Source organism: Narcine bancroftii, chromosome 13 (assembly GCF_036971445.1).
Source record: "Narcine bancroftii isolate sNarBan1 chromosome 13, sNarBan1.hap1, whole genome shotgun sequence".
Lineage (NCBI taxonomy): Eukaryota > Metazoa > Chordata > Chondrichthyes > Torpediniformes > Narcinidae > Narcine > Narcine bancroftii.
Window position 1 is genome coordinate 6,125,438 of NC_091481.1, and position 21,274 is coordinate 6,146,711.

General features: G+C 44.3%; 1 protein-coding gene across 8 annotated transcripts in view; it reads left to right on the forward strand.

Annotated features, from left to right (window-relative positions):
- The first annotated feature begins 361 nt into the window (after positions 1-361).
- Positions 362-21,274, forward strand: part of celf2 (cugbp, Elav-like family member 2) — a 303,877-nt gene continuing 282,964 nt past the window's right edge. For 3 of the 8 annotated variants that reach the window (XM_069908434.1, XM_069908428.1, XM_069908430.1), the window contains exon 1: positions 363-666. Coding sequence is in view for 5 of the 8 variants with exons in the window: in XM_069908428.1 (XP_069764529.1) it covers positions 596-666 (71 nt within the window). In the remaining 3 variants the exon portion in view is untranslated. Of the gene's footprint in view, positions 667-838; positions 986-21,274 lie in introns of those variants that run through there. The other 5 variants (XM_069908438.1, XM_069908439.1, XM_069908435.1 and 2 more) reach the window with 3 other exon arrangements.

A 21,274-nucleotide genomic window follows, 5' to 3' on the forward strand; every position in this document is an offset into this window, starting at 1 on the left:
TGAAGGGAGGAGAGGGGGAGGGAAAGAGGAGGGAGAGAGGAGGAGGAGGAGGAGGAGAGGGGGAGGAGAGGGGGAGGAGGGGAGAGGAGGGGAGAGGAGGGGGAGAGGGGGAGGAGGGGAGGAGGGGGAGAGGGAGGAGGGGAGGAGGGGGAGAGGGGAGAGGGGAGAGGGAGGAGGGGAGGAGGGGGAGAGGGGAGGAGGGGAGAGGGGGAGGGGAGAGAGAGGGGAGAGAGAGGGGAGAGAGAGGGGAGAGAGAGGGGACAGAGGGGGACAGAGAGAGAGAGAGAGGAGAGAAAAGAGAGAGAGGGGGGGGGTGGGGTGTGGAACAGCTCTCGAGCTTGGCACCAATTTTGAACTGGGGAGCACCTCCCACTTTCAGCACCTGGTACTCTGTAAGACAGATGCATCTGTGACTCCTTCGCTCTCCTCCCTTCCTCCAGTGAACGGGAGAGATGTGACCACTGCAACACAAGCTGCCCAGAGGAGGCCTCCCACACCTGTCCCTCTCCGTCTGTGGGCAACAGTTGTTCCAGCGGACTGGCCGAGGGGCCACTTCTTCGCCACTGCGAGGGGAGGAGGGAGGTGGGGGAGAGACATGACTTCTTTCCAAATGGACTTTCTGCCTGAAATAATGGTCGACAGTTGTGGCCTGACGTCCGACAGACTGTAAGTGGGGACTGTCGGCAGCGCGTTGACAAGGTGCCTTGTTTGCGCAGAGTTAGGGCTGGAGAGAGAGGGGAGCCGGGGGCTGGGCTGGGCTGAGCTGGGGGGGAGGAGGTTGCACTGCGGACACGGAGCTTCTCCGCAACCTTGTCCTGTGTGTGTGTGAGTGAGAGAGAGTGGATGTCAGATGGAGAGGGGTGGGAGAAGTGAGTGGGGGCACTGGCTGCCCGTGACCCGAGGAGGATTATTCCTCGCCGCGGCATCGCCGGGCAGGCGGGGCTGGGACCGGTCCCGAGCTGGAGAGGGGGGCGCCGCTCCTCGGGTGAGTCCCCCCGGGTGGTCGGGGTCGGAGGGAGGTTTCTGCGTTCCTCTTCCCCCCGGGCGGTCGAGGGGGTAGGTCTCCGCGTCCCTCTCTCACGGGTGGGGGTGGCTCCACGTCCCCCCTCTCTCCTGGGTGAGGGGGGTGGGTGGCTGTCAGTGTCATCTTCCCCTCCTTCCTCTTTTTTCCCCTCCTTCCTCTTTTCTCCCCCCCCCCCCCACCCCCTTTGTAGGGTATCTTTCTCTCCACTCCTCAGGACCAATTCATCTCTTCCCTGGGGCTCCATCTCCCACTCCTCCCTCAATGTTCTTTGTGGTCAGTATCTTTCCCCTGTTGGGGTTGTGGTGTCAGTATCCCACCATGTCTTTCCCCCCGCCCAACCTCAGCGTGACTTTAGAACTATTTCAGATTTGAAATTTGATCCCTGGAGGTCTGTTATCTTGTCAGTGACCCACCATGTTACTCCCCAAGACTGGGGCTTGAAGCAATGTTCGCAGTTAATTTGTGCAACAGCCTGAAGCTGATCAGAGTATTTGGTTATTTTAAGCACAGCCCCTTAACATTCTCCAACAGCCTGTTGGAGGAACTCATGACAAACATTGCAAAGACATTTAAAAAATGAACTTTTTCTCCTATTTATTGTTGTTTGCTTTGATAAACATCAGTGCCTCGTGATTTGGTCACTGGCAGTCAATTGACAAATGGAGCCTTCATCTTTAAATTATTGCTGGTATGTGGTCTCCTGTGAAGATTACTTGAGTTGTCAATTGAGGACCTGTCTAGATGTTCGTTCATATTTTGAAATACTCAACAGTGTTTACAAGAGTGATGATTAAGATGTGATTTAAGACGCAAGATCCTCATCCTTCCGATTTCTGTTTGTAATCTGTCGACCTGCACCAGGTAAATCCATGACAGTGATGAGATTGCAAGATATCAATGCAGAAGCAGGCCCATCGAGTCTGCTCCACCATTCTAATCATGAGCTGATCCATCCTCTCACTTAGCCCCACTCTCTGCTATTTTCACTCTAACCTTTGATGTCCTGACTCATCGAATACCTGTCAATCTCTGCTTTAAATACACCCAATGACCTCAGTTCCACAGACTCGCGACTCTCTAATGAAATAATTTTTTTCTGCATCTCTGTTTTATATTTTATCCTGAAGTTGTGCCCTCTTGTCCGAGACTTCCTTGCCGCTGGAAACATCCTTGCTCCATGTACTCTGTCCAGGCCTTTCAACGTTCAAAATGCCTCTGTGAGGTCTGCCCTCATCCTTCTGTACTCCAAGGCGTACCGTCCAAGAGGTGGCAAATGTTCCTCGCATGCTAACCATTTCTTTCCTGGTATCATTCTAGTAAATCTTCTCTGAACCCTCTCCAATGCCAGCACGTCTTTTCCCAAATAAGGCACCCAAAATTTTGCACACTACTCCAAGTGAGGTCTCATTAGTGCTTTATAGAGTCTCAACATTATGTCCCTGCTCTTATAAGGTATTCCTCTAGAAATGAATGCCAACATTGCATTTGCCACCTTCACCACCGACTCGATCTGGAGGTCAATCTTTAGAGTATTCTCCCAAGTCCCTTTGAACCTCCAAATTTTGAATTGTCTCCCCATCTAAATAATAGTCTGCCTACCAAAGTGCAGGACCGTTCACTTCCCAACCTTGTATTTCAAGTCGGGAACACATTGGGATCCGGGATCAGATGAATCCCTGACAACATTCCCCAGCAAAGGGGAAAATCCCAAGAACAGTTATAACCATATACAGCACAGAACAGGCCAGTTTGGTAACATGGGCAATGTGCTGGGGTGGGGACCAGCAACATTCTTAGCATCTTTGTTAGAAGAGGATTGTAGTACTTGTTAAGATAAAATAGAATTTGCAAATTCCAGGTGGGCACAAAGACCGTCTTTTTACTGAGGTCACTCTAAACAAAAGATCTATGTTTGCTCTCTGCTAAATGAATTTGGAAACCTGCAGCTGGAATAGAATGAGTGAACAGTTGCTATCTGAGATTGTAAATCCTGGGCGCCGAGAATGATTTGGGAATTGAACATTCTTTCAGTTCTGTGTGCAGGAGGACACATTTCCAACCAGGCCAGCTGGCGTTTGTCTCAGTGGGACCTGTTGAAAGCAGGAAAGATTGTCCGTGCATATCTTTAGATTTTTTTTTTATTCTGTGACTGAGCCACTGGCTTCCTTTGCAGGATAAAATTCTTTCTTTCAATCAGCCAGTTGGGAGGAGAGGAAAGAAGGCCAGCAAATAAACTGTGTCTTTCATGACTGGATGTGGGTTCTGATTGTCTCCTCCAGTTGGGTTGTGTGAGTTACAAGTAGACATTTGACTTGTAGAGTGTTTGGCACAGGGGTGGTGCTACAAAAATAGATTCCTTTTGTCTTTCAATCGACTTCAGAAGAGAATGCTTTCGGGCTGAGATTGCAGTAAAAACACACAGAAATGGCAAACTTCCAGCATCCATAGGAGGTAAAGATGTATTACTGACATTTCGGGCTTGAGCCCTTCTTCAGCGTATGAGTAAAACGCAGACCTTGTGTTGGCTGGTGACGTGCTTGTACATTCTGCAATCTTGGAGGGTGCCTGTATAGTTGTACACAATCGGAGGCTCTCCTTCCCATTGCCTGTCCATTAACTCTGGAAAGCTGTTAATGTACTCAAGGGCACATTCCACCTCTGGATTCTCTTCTCCCTCATTTTGGGCAGAAGACACAAGCCTCTAGTTTCAAGGACAGTTTCTTTCCTGCTGCTAGTAGACAAATGGATTCTCACTGCCAAAAGATGATGCCTTTATACTGTTATTAACTGTATTCTTCTCTGTACTCTGCACTGACAGTCACAACTCCATACATTATCCATTTGTTATGACCTGTGATGAGTTGATTTGCCTGGATAACATGCAAAACAGTTTTTTTTTAAACTATCTTGCTGTAAGTGGCAACACAATTCAAGTCCGTTTACCTTCCCACCTGTATCCATCCCTTCCCCGTTAGCCTGTGCTCCTCCCCTTCCTCCTTCCCTCCCTCCCACCACTTTTTTAATGTCAGGAGTCTCCCTGAATTTCCACATTTTTGACAAAGGCCTGAAACATTGACCGCTTTGGATGCTGTGTGACCTGCTGAGTTTCACCACCAGAAGCAGATAATCTCAAGCTGGTTTAAAACAGTCAGCTGCCTGATTCACCTGGTTGAGTATCTTTCTTTCATTATCAAAGGAGGTTTTCTCACTGTCCTGTGCACATCTTGCCAAGTGTACTGACTTGCTTTGCAGGGTCAGGGGAATATATTTCCCCTTTTTCTTTCTGTTCTTAGCTATTTGTTTGGCAGAAAATACCATAGAGCATTAAATGAAGCACATAATCCCCAGTGTTTGTTTGCAAATCAATTTATTAATGTAGCAGGTTTGTCCAGACCCATTGTCACAGCGAGCTTTATGCGGATTGACAGGATGCAAGTGTCACTGGTTTGGACATCCTAAGCTAAGTGAGTGGTTACCAGTGAATTGGCTCTACATTAACTGGCAGTATAATTCAGAGAAAGGGACCATTAAGGAGAAATGGAAAGTCACGGTAATACAGTGAGGGAACTCTTGTGAGGTTGAGGATTGTTGTGGAAGGATGGGGGGGTGGGGTTGCTGGAGATACTGGGTGGATTGAGTAATTCTCATTGATCAGTCTTAATAAATACATTGACAAAACACAGGAACTGCAGATGCTGGAATGTTGAGCAAAGGATTCGGACTGACTCAGCAGGTCAGGTGCAATCTGGAAAGAAATGACCGGGCAGCATTTTGGGTCGGGACCCTTTCTGAAAACTGGTTGAAAAATAAGTCTCGAGGGGAAATGGGCCGAACCTGAAACATTGGCTGGCCATTTCACTCCATGATCTGCCGAGTCCCTCTGGAACCTTGTTTGTTTAATCCATGAGTTCACAATGCTGGAAGAGGTTGAGATTTTATTTGGAGTTGGCTTGCTTGGCCAACTTGCAAAATAAACCCTGCTCACTAAATGTGAAACTGGAATGTCCTCTCACAGATTTCTTCAGGAAAAATGTCATTGAAGTTGATTAGTTTGTCTTTGTTGACTCTGCCGAACAATAGATTGGTTTATTGTGAGTCTGTAGACGCTGTGATTGCAGTTTAATGCACAAAAATGTGAGTCACGCCTTCCCCTCCACTGCTCCCAACCTCCAGTGCTATGGAGGATGGTGCATTTATTGACAACATCTGTAAATGGCCATTGATCCAAGGCCAAACTTGCATCATCATCCATGACCCTGAGGAATCCTAGGAAGAATTAGAAGTGCAAACATAATTGATCTTAATGAAGAAGAAAATTCACCAAAAAAGAGCCTACTAATTTGCGTATTTACACAAAACTGCCCTCAGTTTAAAGAAATGACTGTTCTTTATTGAGTGCTGGACCTAATGCAGAAAGCTACAGAGGAAGACACCTGGAGGAATGGATATGCTTCTATTTCCACTCTTCCCCACCCCCTCCCTCCCCAATGGTTTTTTTTGTACTCTATTCTCTACACTGTGGTCTACTTTAGAATTTCTTATTGAGGTAAAGTCTCACAGGAGCCGTCACCATTCCATTTGCGAGAGTGTAGTTTTAGCCGGCAGCACACAGTGCAAAGAGAGGTAATAATGGACAAGTTTAAGTGGAATTCATGCATGGGTTGGCAGAACTTAGCAATAGTTTTGCGAATGAATATTAGCTCGCTGAAATGACTTCTTGCCTGGCAGGCTCACTATTCCAAGCAAATGTGATTGTCAAGAATTTTTCTAAGCACTGTATACATCGTCTGCTGGTCACTGATGCAGAGATTAACTCGAATTACACCTTTGAGTGGCTGTGGATTTCATTAGTTATTGGAAACTAATGTGTTTCTCACGTGGTTCTGCAATGCACAAGAATATTGATATTTGACCTTCTGTTTACTGGAACCCTTGTCTTAACTACCACCATCCTCCACAACAAACTCAATCAGCAACTTACTTGAGGACTTTCACTTTTGCACTTTATTAACTTTTTTTCCTCTCTGTATTGCACAGTTTATTTGCATTTCTTTATTGTCTACGTGTGTCAGTTTTATTTTGCACTGCCAATAAGTGGTAATTCCGCCTTGCCCACAGGAAAAAGAATCTCTGGTTTGGATGTGATGTCATTATGTTCTCTGACAATAAACCTGAATCTGAACCCTGAGAGTTGGTCAAGTCCAACATGTCTTGAGTACAAAAGGGTTTCTGCTCGAAACGCCGACCATTCTTTTTCTCCCACTGATACTGCTCCAGCAGTCTATATTTGAGCGCACGATGTCTAACCCTCCACGTGCTCCCAGCATCATTCAGACCATTGTATTTCAGTCGTCGTTACTGAGATTGAAGACCATTGAAACAAATATATCTCAGCCTTGACGAAAGAATACAAATAAACTTTTAAAAATTGCTGTGTACATCTCCCTCAGCTGCAGGTTTCCACCAAAGACATGCCTGTAATCAGAAGTATTGAATAACGGCTGGCTCTTTATCCTCAACGTGGGCCCCCGTGGCCTGGACCACCCACCCATCTCCATGAGACTCAACTGTGGCACAGAGATTGGGACAATTTCTGAAGAGGACATTGAAAAGGAAGACCGGAGAGTAAAGGGGGGGGAAAGAAGAAAGATTATTTCCTCAGCACTTGGTGCCTGGAATTGGATAAAGCAGCCTGGGTGTATGTGGCATTGTACAGTAAAATCCCTGGTATCCTGCACCTATGGGGGTTGTGGATGCCTGATCTGCCAGTTTTCCAGTTGCCTGAGATGCTCTTGCACTGCTTAATGAATACACCTGCATTAAGAATAACGAGTTTAAAAGACAAAAGACAGGGCAAAGTGTAAAGTGATTTGGAAAACAAATCAGTATTATAGTCCTTAATTGTGTAAAAGTTTGCTTTAATCGGTGAATTCCCGTGACTTACACAGTTTAAATTTGTGCCCCCAATGCTGTGACAGCATTGCGCTAACCATGCCGCCATCATAATTAAACCCCCCCCCCCCCACCATCAAAGCTTACAGATTCAATGTGCTTAATTCTAATAAAAACTCTTACGAGGCAGGGGTAGGGAGTCACCCCCAGCAGCGAACAACACTGGCCGACTCTTCATCCTGGATGCAGCCATTTTATTCAAACACAATTTTATTGAAAATTTATTCACAACTGGGGCGCTCCGCTGAATGCATGTTCACTACCATCTTCACTAAGAGGCTGTGTGTTGCTTCGGAGAACAGTTACATTTTCAATTTTTAGCTTTTATGAAAATTCTTATTTATTTACATTAATTTCCTCTGGTTATTTTGCCGGTTGCTTGAATTCTGGATACCAGGGATTTTTACTGTGCTTGTATTTTAGCTTCACACAGCTGTGAAGCTGACTGCAATGAGTCACACGGAGGGAAAGTGCTTGTTTGAAATTAAACTTCATTAGGATGGGAGCACCAGCCATTACATTGTTAACAGTTCACAAAGTAACCATGTCCAGCCCTTTTATTTAGATAAAATTGTTTTAACTTAATTAGTTGATGCAAAAATTTATGCCCACTGAGGACGAGGCTTGCAATTTCTGTTCAGGTGAATTTAATAGTTTCTTTCAACCTTCTCACTGACCTGCTTTGCAAATACAGTTAAATCCCTGGAATCTGGCACCTATGGGGATTGATTACATGCCAGATAAGTGAATTTTTCCGGTTGCTTGAGATTGCATATTGGATTTCCGGGACTACCAACAAGCACATATACTTTGTGTCCTGGTTTTCCAGGACTAATTTTATACCCAACCACGTACTGTACTTCAAAGCTGTAAAGCAGTGGTTCCCAACCTTTTTCTTTCCACTCACTTACCACTTTAAGTAATCCCTATGCCGTAGGTGCTCTGTGATTAGTAAAGGATTGCTTAAAGTGGTATGTGAGTGGGAAGGGAAGGTTGAGAATCACTGCTCTAGATTCAGTTGTTACTGAAATATTTTGGTTAAGAAAAATTGCCATTGGCCCATTTCCTTTAGAGTTTTGAAACTGCACATAACGAGTCAATTAGGGAGGATTAAAACGGCGGTTTTCAAACTTTTTTTCCACCCACATCCCACCTTAAGCAATCCCTTACTAATCACAGAGCGCCAATGGCTCAGGGATTACTTAAAGTTAGAATGTGAGTGGAAAGAAAAAGGTTGAGAACCACTGATGTAAAAGTTTACCCATAGACTCCGTCCAGAGTATACAGTATATGATGGGATAAAAATGGCCAGAGTCCAAAGGGTTAAATTAATTTTTTTTTTTTAACCTATTTATTTCCCACTTTTTGCCAGTTTCTTGAATTGTAGATAACAAGGGTAGTTTAAAACTAGCCATTCTCAAACTTTTTTGACCATGGCCCTCTTTGAAGTCTGCACATAGTTCATGGGCCCCTTCCCTATGAGGCAGTCATTTAGTTGATTTCTTCCATACTTCTCCTACCAGCTACATTAAAAGAAAAGTATGATTTCAGTCTCCAAGCCCCCTCCCCAATTTAAATGTGCTATGGTTTCTTAAGGGGGGGCCATAAGGCCTCCATTGAGAATGGCTGGTTTAAACATAGCTAAGGGACTGAGTTTAATGATGATGGTCTTCAAGAGGACGCTTTTTTAACTCTATCTTTAATAAAGTCCTTTCGTGTGACAGTTGGACCAATTGGTTGATGCACTGTTCAAGTAATGTGGATGATGAACAAATATCGCATGCAAATTATGAATCTGTTTCCCCACATGCCTAATTTTTTCCCCTTACTCTGCACACTTGCGAAAAAGCTGATAATTATGAATCGGCCCCAAGGACCCATCGACTTTAACTGCAGTACGAGTGTAAATCTAGATGAGCAGTTTGTTAATGAGAAAGGGAACTCGTTCACCCCAATGCAATTTGCAGTGTTTACCTAATGAAAGTTTTAATGGGAACAATTGGATAAGGTGAATAATTTACCCATATGGGGGAGCGGGGCTTCCTTTATTTGACTCCTCCAGAATGACTTAATTTTAGCACCATTACTATGAGTGGGTCTTCCAGTCCATGCAGGGTGTTTTTGGTTTAGTCCGTGTGATACTCAGTCTTAAATTAAATGCTGGAGAAATGCTGCAGGACAAACTGCAAAGATAAATGCCCCTTTCACACTTGCATCCCAGTAAATCAGCTGTTCAGTGTCCTGGGATAAGAATGGGGCTTTGGCCTTTCACACTAGACCACTCCTAACTGGGATACTGAACGCTTTCACACTTTTTTCCCCGGGGTGAGGGCTGTTCTACCTTTGATAGGAAGTGCGTGCAATGCAATTGCCCATTTCACACTTGCCTGATCTTAAAGCCAGCATCTACAGATGCCAGGGATTGTACTAGAGGTCAAGGCCAGCAATCCCCGGTTGGCGTGAGATGACGTCACCTGACGCCGGCGTTGAGCAGATTTTGCTTTCAGACTTCCCACTTTAAAGGCCGACTGTCATTTGATTCCTGGGATCTCTAGCAAGTGTGAAAGGGGTTAAAGATACAAAACCAATGTTTTGGGCTTGAGCCCGAGTATCTTTATCTTTGCTATATAAAGTACTGTATGCTGTTTGAGCTGCTTAGTTTCTCCAGCATTGTTTTTACTTCGATCATGGTGTCTGCGGACATGTGTGTTTTACTCCATTCATAAAGTTGGATAGCAGATCACCCAACCACAGACACAAAAGAGAATGGGTGGGCTGGGATCTGGAACAAAATGAACCTGCAGCCGAAGGAATTCATTGGCTTTGAGAAAAAAGAATGGTCGACATTCCGTTTGGAACCCTTCAAGAAAGTCTTGGTGAAATCAATCAGTTCCGCGCCCGCCCCCCCCAAAATTCCCCATTGATGCAGCTTGACCCTCTAAGAGATTGGTCAAATGATCGAAAGACAAAGAAACTGACCAATTTAAAGATTTCCACCCCCCAAGAATATTTGAATTTGAAGAATACTGGAAATGCACCCTATACTTTTCTGTGAGTAACACCTATTTTGGAGGGTTGAAAATCGTTTGAAGCTGTCACATTTGTGAACACTTTCACCAATGACATCGACTCCTTTGATTTTAACCCCAGCTCAAATTCTTTATTTCATAATAAATGATCACTTTGGAAGTTCTGATCTGGAGCTTGGACTGCTGATGGTTTGCACTGGCCTCTGAGTGGCTTTGGGAGCTGCAGATGAGCCCATGGGCATATGATGACTGAGGGAACTCAGAGATACTTCAGGCAATCTCTGCAAATGGAAAATCTGTCTGCCTTACGGCAGATGAAAGCAAATTCTGCGGGATATTGGATTGTTTTTATTATGTGACAATAAATCGAATCTGGAATCTTGAAATAGCCACTTTCAACTTTATTTTTATCCTCTCCTAACCACAGCATCTGTGAATATTTATTTATCTGTTCATTTACATTTATCATTCCCTTTTTCTGTCACAGCACATTGCCATATAATTTATGCTTGTGTTGGTGTATCATATCCACCTGCCTTCAGCAAGTCAGGGTTTTTGCACATTGTACATGTCTAGGTGACAAACTCGCATCTCATGTATCATTTGTATCCGTCAGGGACTTTGGTGCCGTGGCTTTGGACAGTCAGTAAGTTGTTGATCAATGCTCACCAACCCCTAAACAGTGTCAGGGTCGTAACATCTGTGGTTCCCGGTCACTGCCCCTGAAAGCGAGTCTGTAGAGATTGGGGAAAGAAACCAGAGGAAGCTACTTTTGGTTATAAATGCCCAGTTGAATGTTTCTGATGCTGGGATGCATACAAGTTAAGTGACCTTGAAATTGACTCAAATACCACTGACTTTTCCCTTCCTCATGGGAGGTACGAAGATGGTGTCATCTTGTAGCCCAATACAATGGGCTCTTTGGACTAAGTAATTTTTTTTCTGGTGGAAGGCCTATTTACACAGGGACCGTGGAACGAAAAGATGTTAGTAAATCCTGACACGTTTACCTTTGCTCTGTTCTGCAATCAGGTTTGGCAACTGGGCTGCAGGAGACCTGGGAATCAACAGTCTGACTTTCAGTTCTATGATATAGAACCAGCTCTCAAATAATTGGATGGAATCTAGATCCCTGATGCCAGTTTGAATTAATAGTGGTTAGACTCTGGCAGGATTCATTTTTCACAAATGTCAATGTAACTTCTTGGATCAAGACAATATCTTTACCATTAACAATCAGAATTTGTTAATGAGAATGTGTTTAGTCTCGTACACATTTTACACTGTACATGTTGTACAAGAATTCTTATTTGCTATAGAGCATAAAATCCTGCAAAATGTGGTGGACATCACAGGCAAAACCCTCTCCACCATCGAGAACATCTGCACGGATCGCTGCCGTCAAGAGAGCAGCAGCAATCATCAAGGATCCACCCCACCCAGCACTTGCTCTGTTCTTGCTGCTGCCATCATGGAAGAGGTATCGGTGCCACAAGACTCGCACCCACCAGGTTCAGGAACAGCTACTCCCCCTCCACCATCAGACTCCTCAACGACAAACTCCATCAGGGACTTGTCTGAAGCCTCTTATTTCTTCACTCTTGATTTTTTTTTCATTTTGCATTTTATTGTTTTTTTTCCTATCTCTGTATAGCAGTCAGTTGTTTTCATTTTTGTTTACATCTGTATGTGGAGTACAATTTTTTTTGCGTAATCAATAAGTGGTAATGCTGCCTGGCCCGCAGGGAAAAGTATCTCAGGGTTGTATTTAATGTCATGTATGTACTCTGATAATGAATCTGGAAATCTAATGGTAAGCTAAATGAATTATATTAATAGACAATAAATAAAAAAGACAGATAATAAATATTCTCAGTAATTTGCAAACCGTTCTTGGAGCAGTCTGCTTAGTGTACCAAGGGAGGGGTGGGGGGTCAAGATAGTTGCTGGTAAGAAACTGATCTTGAACCTAGAGGTGCTGGCCTTCAAGCTTCTGTACCTTCTGCCTGAAGGTAGCAGTGAGAAGGGAGTGTGACCAGGATGATGGGGGTCCTTTATGATGTTGGCTTTCTTCTTGAGGCTGCACTTCACATAGGAGCCTGTGATGGACCTGGCTCTATTTGCTATTTTAAATTATAAATATAGACACTTAGCTCAGTAACGGTCTCTTTCAGTTCATGAGCCCGGGCAACCCAATAGCACCCAAATGACCTGTACATTTTGAAGGGTGGGAGGAAAGTGGAGCGCCTGGAGGAAACCCACGGGGAGAATGTACAAACTCCTTGCAGACAGCGCCAGAATCGAACCGTGGTCGCTGGTGCCATATCAGCATGGCACTAACTGCTGCACTGACCGTGCGGCCCTTCTTCAGCCCTGCATTCCTGGGCACCTGATTTGACAATCCAGGCTTTGTTGCAACCAAATCAGAATTTATTGTCATGAACGTGTCATGAAATTCATTGTTTTGCGGCAATATTACAGTGCAAATATTGCATTTAAAAATAAATAGTGTATATAAAAAAGAACATGAGGTAATGTTGATGGTTCATTATCAGTTCAGAAATCTGATGCCAGAGAGGAAAACGCTGTCCTTGTGTCATGGATGCTCATGTTCGAGGTCCTGCCCTTCTCGATGGTAACAGTGAGGCCGTGGCCAGGGAAGAAAGACTGCTTTCTTAAGATTCCTCCTCTGGTACATGACTTCGATGGAGTGGAAACTGATGGCACTGACCGAGTTCACAACTCTAGTTTTCGCAAAAGTCTTTGATGTTCCATCATGCAGCTGTAAAATGTGGATCGAGTACCCAATGACTGCCAAATCTCTTCCGAATCCTTGGAAACTAGAGATGTTGCCATGGTTTCTACACAGTTGCCTCAATGCGATGGCCCCAGGAGAGGTCTTATGATATGTGGACTCCTTGGAACTTGAAGCTTCCACCTCCGTTCCCTCAATGCAGACAGGAATCTCCTTCATCAAATCAACAATAAGCTCCTTGGTCTTGGTGATGTTGAGAGCAAGATTGTTGTTCTGGCTCGACCTGACCAGATCGTTGATCTCCGACCTGCATTGTGACTCGTCATTTCCAGTTATTTGGCTGACCAAAAAAATGGGCATTGCAGTAATGCAAAAAAAAAAGTCCTAAGATTTAGGTTTTCTAAATCAAAAGTACATTACAGTGGTGTGAGTTGTTAATGTGTATCTACATTTGGCAGATGATTTCATAAAGTCTTTTATATCCCTGTCACTGATGTATGCTTTCCCACCCTGAAATAATTAGATGATAAAATCCAAGCTAATAACAATTAAAATTAATGTGCAAAATTAAATGTTTTGTTTATTAAAAATAAAAAGAATCCTGGCAAATAATTTTTCTTTTCTTTGGCTTGGCTTCACGGACGAAGATTTATGGAGGGGTAATGTCCATGTCAGCTGCAGGCTCGTTGGTGACTGACAAGTCCGATGCGGGACAGGCAGGCACGGTTGCAACGGTTGCAAGGGAAAATTGGTGGGTTGGGGTTGGGTGTTGGGTTTTTCCTCCTTTGTCTTTTGTCAGTGAGGTGGGCTCTGCGGTCTTCTTCAAAGGAGGTTGCTCCCCGCCGAACTGTGAGGCGCCAAGATGCACGGTTTGAGGCGATATCAGCCCACTGGCGGTGGTCAATGTGGCAGGCACCAAGAGATTTCTTTAGGCAGTCCTTGTACCTTTTCTTTAGTGCACCTCTGTCACGGAGGCCAGTGGAGAGCTCGCCATATAACACGATCTTGGGAAGGCGATGGCCCTCCATTCTGGAGACGTGATCTACCCAGCACAGTTGGATCTTCAGCAGCGTGGATTTGATGCTGTCGGCCTCTGCCATCTCGAATAATAGATTGTTGATGACGTTGTCTGTCCTTGTGGGGGGGGGGGGGGGGGCCTTTCCTAAGTTCCAGGATAAACTTTAAAAATTGTGGTGGGTCGTAGACCAGAGAGCAAAGAAATTGTGGAAAATGAAATTCTGATTTTTTTAAAATTAATTGTGGCAGTTTACAAAGTCAGGCATATTCATTTGTGTGTGAAAGAATATTTTGTTTATACTCATTGAAAACATTTTGTACTTGTTCATGACTGTTGTATTCAGGTCCCCATTGTGCAACAGCTGATGGCCTTCAGCTGTCAGTCATCTATCCTTCCAGAATCTTCTCATTATCCCTTTACATTTCTGGACTTGATGTCTGGGAGTTTGAGAGCCTGCATGTGTTTGTTTCTGGAGCTACAATATTCCATTATGCCATGGGTGCTCTGTGATTAGTGAGGGATTGCTTAAGGTGGGATGTGAGTGGAAAGAAAATGTTGGAAAACCACTGTTTTAATCGTACTTCATTGACTCATGTGTACAGTTTCATAACTCCAAAGGAAATGGAGCCAATAACAATTTTTCTTAAGCCAAATATTTCAGTAACAATTGGGTCTAGAGCAGTGATTCTCAACCTTCCTTTCCCACTCGCATCCCACCTTAAGCAATCCCTTACTAATCACCAGCCACCTTTTGACATGGGGATTGCTTAAGGTGGTATATGTGTGGAAAGAAAAAGTTTGAAAACCACTGATGTAAGGCCACCAACTTCTCCGAAACAAACTAGCTGTGCTCCCTATCTTTGTCCAGCTTTCTGCTTGTACTTACGTTGTTGACTCACAACTGGCCATTTGGTTCATGCTGGCCTTGCCTTCAACAATCCATCAGAATCGGGTTTATAGTCATGAACACGTGTGCACAAAAATTAATTGTTTTGTGGCAGCAGTATTTGGATTACAGGCGTAAAATTGCTATAAATTATGGTTCTGTAAATACAATATTTAAGAATAAATAATGCAAAAAAAGCAATAAGGTAGTGTCTGTGGTTCATTGTCCATTCAGAAATCTGATGGCGGAGGAGAAGAAGCAGATTTTATAATGCTAGGTGTTTACCTTCAGGCTCCTGTACCTCCTTCCCATTGAGAAGAGGGCATGGCCTGGGTGGTGAGCTTATGTGCCGAGAATTTTTGTTGGTCTTGGAATGGATTTCCTTTGATTCAATGGTTAACCAACAAGTGGATTTCAATGTACTGTTTTGGAACGTGGTGGCGAGGTGAAAGGGTTTGATGTAATGAAACATTTAAAGTTCATTTAATTTATCTTGATGCAAAAGTAAAGTTACCCTTTATTATTGCCTTTTTTCCTCATGACCATGGCACTGATCTTTGATGCCAAGATTCAAGTGTGCGCAGGCATGCAGTACCATGCTGAAGTTGGTGTATACTATTCAACCAAAGGGAACATCACAGTCTGTCCAGTTCACTTCGTTTAACCCATTCCTGGAAAAAAAATTCTTGGTTGATTATTTTTCTCCTCTCCTAGCAACGAACTGGCTTTGTTAAAATTGATCCTAACTGCTTAAGACCCAGATCTCTCTGACCATGTAGCTCAGTGCCTTCATTGTGGTAAGTCATGCACAGAACCCTTTGGCCCATCTAGTCTGTAACTAACTTACTCTGCCTTGTCCCGTTGACCTGCTCCCGGACCAAAACCATGCACACCCCTCTCATCCATGTACTGCACCTATCCAAATTTTTTTTTAACTTCAAAATCAAGCCCACATTCGCCACTCCAGCTGGCAGCTCGTTCCACATTCTCACCACTCTGCATGAAAATGTTCGCCCAGATGTTCCCTTTAAACGACTCTCCTTTCACCCTTAACCCATGTCCTCTAGTTCTTGCCTCACCTAACCTTCGTGGGAAAAAGCCTGTTGACATCTACTTCATCTATTCCGCTCGTACTTTTGTATACCCCTATCAAATCCTCCCTCATTCTCCAGGGAATGAAGTTCTCACCTGCTTAACCTTTCCCTGCAACTCATTTCTTCAAGTATGAATAATTTACTCAATCTCATTTATGAGAGACCAAAAGATACAGGATCATCAATCTTGCAGCCTGTGGGAAGAAGCTATTTCCCAAACGGGCAGTCCTGTTTTAGATGCTCCTGTACTGCACCCCCCAACCTGATGGTAGTAGGTTAAAGATATTGTGCAATGGGTTCTCCTCACTAACCTTCGATATTAACCTGCAAGTGAGCAAACTCCCCTTGTCTTAATGAAGAGAGTCGGCCCGGGCTCCGGTGTGTCCACGAGGCCTACAGTAAGCACTAACCTTGGATGAACTGAACCCAATTTCTGCCTGGTTGAGTGAAGGGTAATTCAGGCTGCTATCCACTTGTAATTCAAGCCAGTTCAAATGTATGAATTGACCAGTCCAATTGTAACAGTCCATCTGTGGTGAACTAATTTAGCTGGTGTACTCTGGAGGGTCACGCGACCTCTCAAGCAGAAACTAGTTGGAAGCCACCACATTTGTGAATCAAAGTTAAGACCACCTTCCATTGGCCCCTTTAAAAGAACACACATCGCAACTGGCTCCTTTAATCCCCTGCCATGGTTTGGGCGTACCTGGGCTAGCCTTGCTGGCTGGTAGGGGGTATAAAACCCAACACGTGGAGCAGCTGGGCCTCTTTTCCCTGAGGAATGAACCTGAGCTCCACTCTGGCTGAACTTGCTCCCTGCACCACAACTGGGGACTGATGTTGATCCCCGTGTTGGCTTGTGTGGCTGTGTTTCCCAATCAGCTGCCCTGAACCAACTGAGCCAACCATCTCGGATTTCTCAGGCTGCATGCGCTGATGAGCTTACAGCCTCTCCACATCAGCAATAAACGTGGTCGTTTGCACGCATCCAGGCTTGTTACCTCTGGATGGCATCTAATCAGTAGAACAATTGCTATCATAAAATAAATAATCCAGACAGTGCTCGTATTTGGCTCATAAAAATCTTATCTCTGCCCCATCTGCTAAAGATTCTGTCTTTTTCATTATGAAATATCACTCGAGAGGGGAAAATAATAGAGTGAAAGCAAATGAGAGGTTCCTGCTAGTTTCTGTTATTTCTACATTTGTACAGGTCATTTATAATGTTCAAACATCACAAAGTGCTTTCCCCCACCATGAATAAATTCCTTTCAATATATCAAGTTGGTGAGCATACCAGCTACTTTGTATGCAGTGGCATTGAGCTAAGTTTCCCTTTTAAGGAATGTGGCCAGGGCAGTAGGTAAACCTCTTCTTTCTATAGGCCCACTTGATCCCTGTAAAGGCATCTAAAGCAGTCATTCTCAAACCTTTTGGCTGTGGCCCCCTTATGTCTGTACTCGATGCTTCCCTGCGAGGCGGTCAAGTTTAGTTGATTTCTTCTGTACTTCTCTCCTACTGACTACACACAAAAAAAAAATTTTAATCATGATTTAAGTCCGGTTTCTCTCCGCGCCCCCCCCCCCACCTCAAATGTGCTGTGGCTCCTGGGGGGGTGGAGGGGAGTGGGAAGTTAGATACCCCCCCCCCCCATTTGAGAAAAGCTGATTGTTAAAGGACAGGCAAACAGGCCACGGATTAAGATCTTAATTTGAGTAGCAATTGGAGGGATGAGAGAAGTAGCTTAATTTTTAAAAAATGTATACGTGCAGCACGGTAACAAGACCTTTTGGCCCGTGAGCCAATGCCACCCAATTATACACAATTGACCTACAACCCCTGGTATGTGTTGAAGGGTGGGAGGAATCTAGAGTACCAGGAGACGGGGAGAACGTACAAACTCCGTACTGACGATACTGGATTCTAACCCGGGTCGGTGGCACTGTAACAGGGTTGCACGACTCCCATTTATAAAAGACGCCTGGAGTTCATGAAATTGAATTTGGGCACCTGAACAAATGTAGAATGCTGAAAAATATTTTTTTAAAATTTAAACTTAGACATACAGCACAGTAACAGGTCCTTTTGGCCTCTGACCCCGTAATGCCCAATTTACACCCTATTAACCAACACTCCCTGGTACATTTTGAAAGGTGGGAGGAAACTGGAGCCCCCGGAGGAAACCCAGACAGACACGGGGAGAACATACAAACTTGTTACAACATGGGAATCAAACCCCAGTTTCGATGCTGGCGCTGTAAAGGCATTGCGCTAACTGCTACTCCAACCGTGATGCCCTCCTAGAGAAGGATCATTTATTTTGTTGATCTTCGTGGTATCCAAGATGTGTTAAGGTGATGCATTGGGCTGTAAAGACCTTGAATATGGGGAAAGATGCCACATAACTGCAAGTTCCTGGTTTCCTCAGCAGATTCTCGTCATTGGAGACCCAACACTTGGTGAAGCTGTAACCTGAAGCAAAAAAAAGCAAACTGCTGCAGGAACTCAGCAAGTGAGGGATCTTGATCCAACATGTCCATCATCTCTGTCTCCACAGATGCTGCATGACCTGTTGAGTTCCTCCAGCAATTTGTGTTTTGCTCATTTTTAGAGTGCAACCCCAAAAAGCAGCCAACTCTGTCTGGGCCAATAAATTTTTCAATGAATAATTTGTCTGCAGTAATTGCTTTGGCTTTATTTCAAAGTGTAATATAAATATAATCTGAAGGAATGGTTTTAATCTGATGCAATCGGTTTCAGAGTGTGCTCCAACTACTCCTCCAACTACTCTGCTAATTGGTAGAGAAAGCGGATGGGGGGAGAGTGGGGAGGGAGAATTCACATGTCCCGAAGGTGGAATGGGATCAATCAACTGTGATGAGGTGGAATGCATTGCCAGGGGAAAGGAAATGGAGAAAGATGAACAGGCTTTTGTACGTGGGGATAATACAGAAATTATGACCTCAAGAACCCATAGGCAAGTGGGATGCTGGCCAAGTGAGGGTGTAGATTTCTACAAAGAGCTGGCCAAAAGAAGGGGCCAGTGGCGCAGCAGAGAACGAGACCAAAGGAAGATCGAGTGCTTGGGTCTGATACAGTGCACAGAAGTGCTGGAGAAGCAGGCTCCAGGCCGTAACGTTGACTGTCTTTTGCTTGCCACAGACCTGCTGAGTTTCTCCAGCTCTTTTGTAGAATGAGACCATTCAGCCCATCTTCCACTGCATCTTATAATAACCTTCGTTACATGTCATTGTTGGCCAAGTCCAGGTCCCAAAATCATTTGCAGTTTCCTTGGCAAAAATGCAACAGTGGAGAAACTCAACAGGTACTTTATAAAGGAAAATTTTGTTCGGGTGCCTGTCTACATTTTGTTCATACCTCGATGAAGGGCTCAAACCTGAAATGTTGGTTATGTCTGTTTGACTTGAGTTTCTCCAGCACTGTGTTTTTACTTCAATCATGGCATTTGCAGACTCTCATGTTTTACTCTTGCATTTTCCGTTGCTCCAATTTTCAAGAGGTTTCCAAGTGCTTCATAGATGGTAAAGGGACCCTTTGCAGAGTTTTCTTGTTGGAATGAGGGGACACAGCTGAAGAAGTTCTTGTGGTCTTTGGTGCAGTTCAAGAACTCCAACTGAAGCAGAAAGAACTCCCACGGTGCTGGTCCCAGGTCACAGTGCGAATCTTGGCAGAGTGGATCATTCTCCTCCAGTGCGAATAGTTGCTGACTGTTGCGAGGCCAGGAGTGAGGGTGCTGCCTGCCAACATCAAGACCACATTGTCCCACCACAAGCCTCTGAAAACATTGGTAATGCCCAACACTTGACAAATGTGGGAAAACTTTCTGCATGCTATCTGGCTCTCCGCCTGAATGCTGTGAATTATGATGTTGGTTTTTTTAAACCACTTTAAAGGAACAGTCATTTCCAGTTTACTGTGATATGCATCTCCAGACCATAGGGCACAGATATTGGATATAGATATGTAATGCCCAGCCTGGCAGTCCTGGTTTTATGCTCCTGTGCCTCTTTCTTGCAGGCAGTGTCTCAAAAATACTGCGTGCTGGATGATCAGGGTCCTCTATGATTCTCTGAGCCCTCTTTAAGAACCACTCCCTGTAGATGATGTCATTGATTGAAGGAAGGGAAACCCCAGCGATCTTCTCAGCAGTTTCCATTGCCCTCTGATCTAATACTTTGCACTCTGTTGCAGCCAGCCAGGATGCTCTCTTTTGCGGTTCTGTAGAATGTTGTTAGGACGGTGGCTGGCAGTGTTGTCCTCCTGAACCTCATTGGGAAATGTAGGCAGTGCTTAGCTTTTAAAGCTTCCAGGCCATTCTCTTCAATGGCAAAATTCAGCCTCTGTTTTCAGTCAAGGGTGATAATCAGCCAGTGGGCTGATATCGCCTCAAACCGTGCATCTTGGCGCCTCACAGTTAGACGGGCAGCAACCTCCTTTGAAGAAGACCGCAGAGCCCACCTCACTGACAAAAGACAAAGGAGGAAAAACCCAACACCCAACCCCAACCAACCAATTTTCCGCTGCAACCGTGTCTGCCTGACCCGCATCGGACTTGTCAGCCACAAACGAGCCTGCAGCTGACCTGGACATTTACCCCTCCATAAATCTTCGTCTGCGAAGCCAAGCCAAAGAGAAAGAGAGATAACCTGAGCACTGGTATTTGCCAGTTGTAGCAACATCACTTCTCTGAGTATCCCGGACAAGTTGTATCCAATGTATTAATGCCTTAGAAGTCCAGTCACTGTTCCTAATTAAGCTTGAAAAAAAAAATAGAAAGAACATTGAAGATTTGTAAAGATGTGGGGCCCATTCATAGAATATTGATTGGAAGAATTAAGAATTTTGAATGTTCCAGATTCTGAGTCCGATATCTGGAGGTCACTATCCAATCCACAATTTCCCTTCTCTTTTTCCAAAGTAACCTTGATTAGATTTTGTTTTTTTAGGTTTTTTTTCCTTTTTAATCAATTTTTATGCAAATTAACTTGGCAAATATGGTTTTAGCATGGTTATAGATTAATTCAATAACTTGTTTCATATCTGGAATTCATGTCTAGATTTTTTTTCCTCTGTGTATTTGTATCTATGAGACAACTTGTGTGTTTTTCTTATAATTTTGTAGGTTAAACTCAATAGAAATATTTTGTTTAAAAAATAAATCAATGCAGAGAATTCGAGAAATACTCAGCAGGTCAGGCAGCTCCCTTGGGGAGGGTTGTAGAGTTAAGGATTTAGGTTTGGGACCCTTTGGCGGGACTAAAATGCTGTTATTAACATATTGTGTTTGGATCTTTAATCAGCTTCGATTTATTGTCAGAGTACCTACAGCCCTGGGTGGGCAGGTAGAATTTCTACTTCTTGTTCGTGCGATAAAGCTGCACTCGAGAAGAGATGTGTATGTAAAAGAGAGACATGTAAGCTCAACAGAAGTGCAAGCAATAAGTAAAGTGCAAAGTAAGAGGTGTGGGGGGGGGTGGGTTCCTCCTGCAACACGC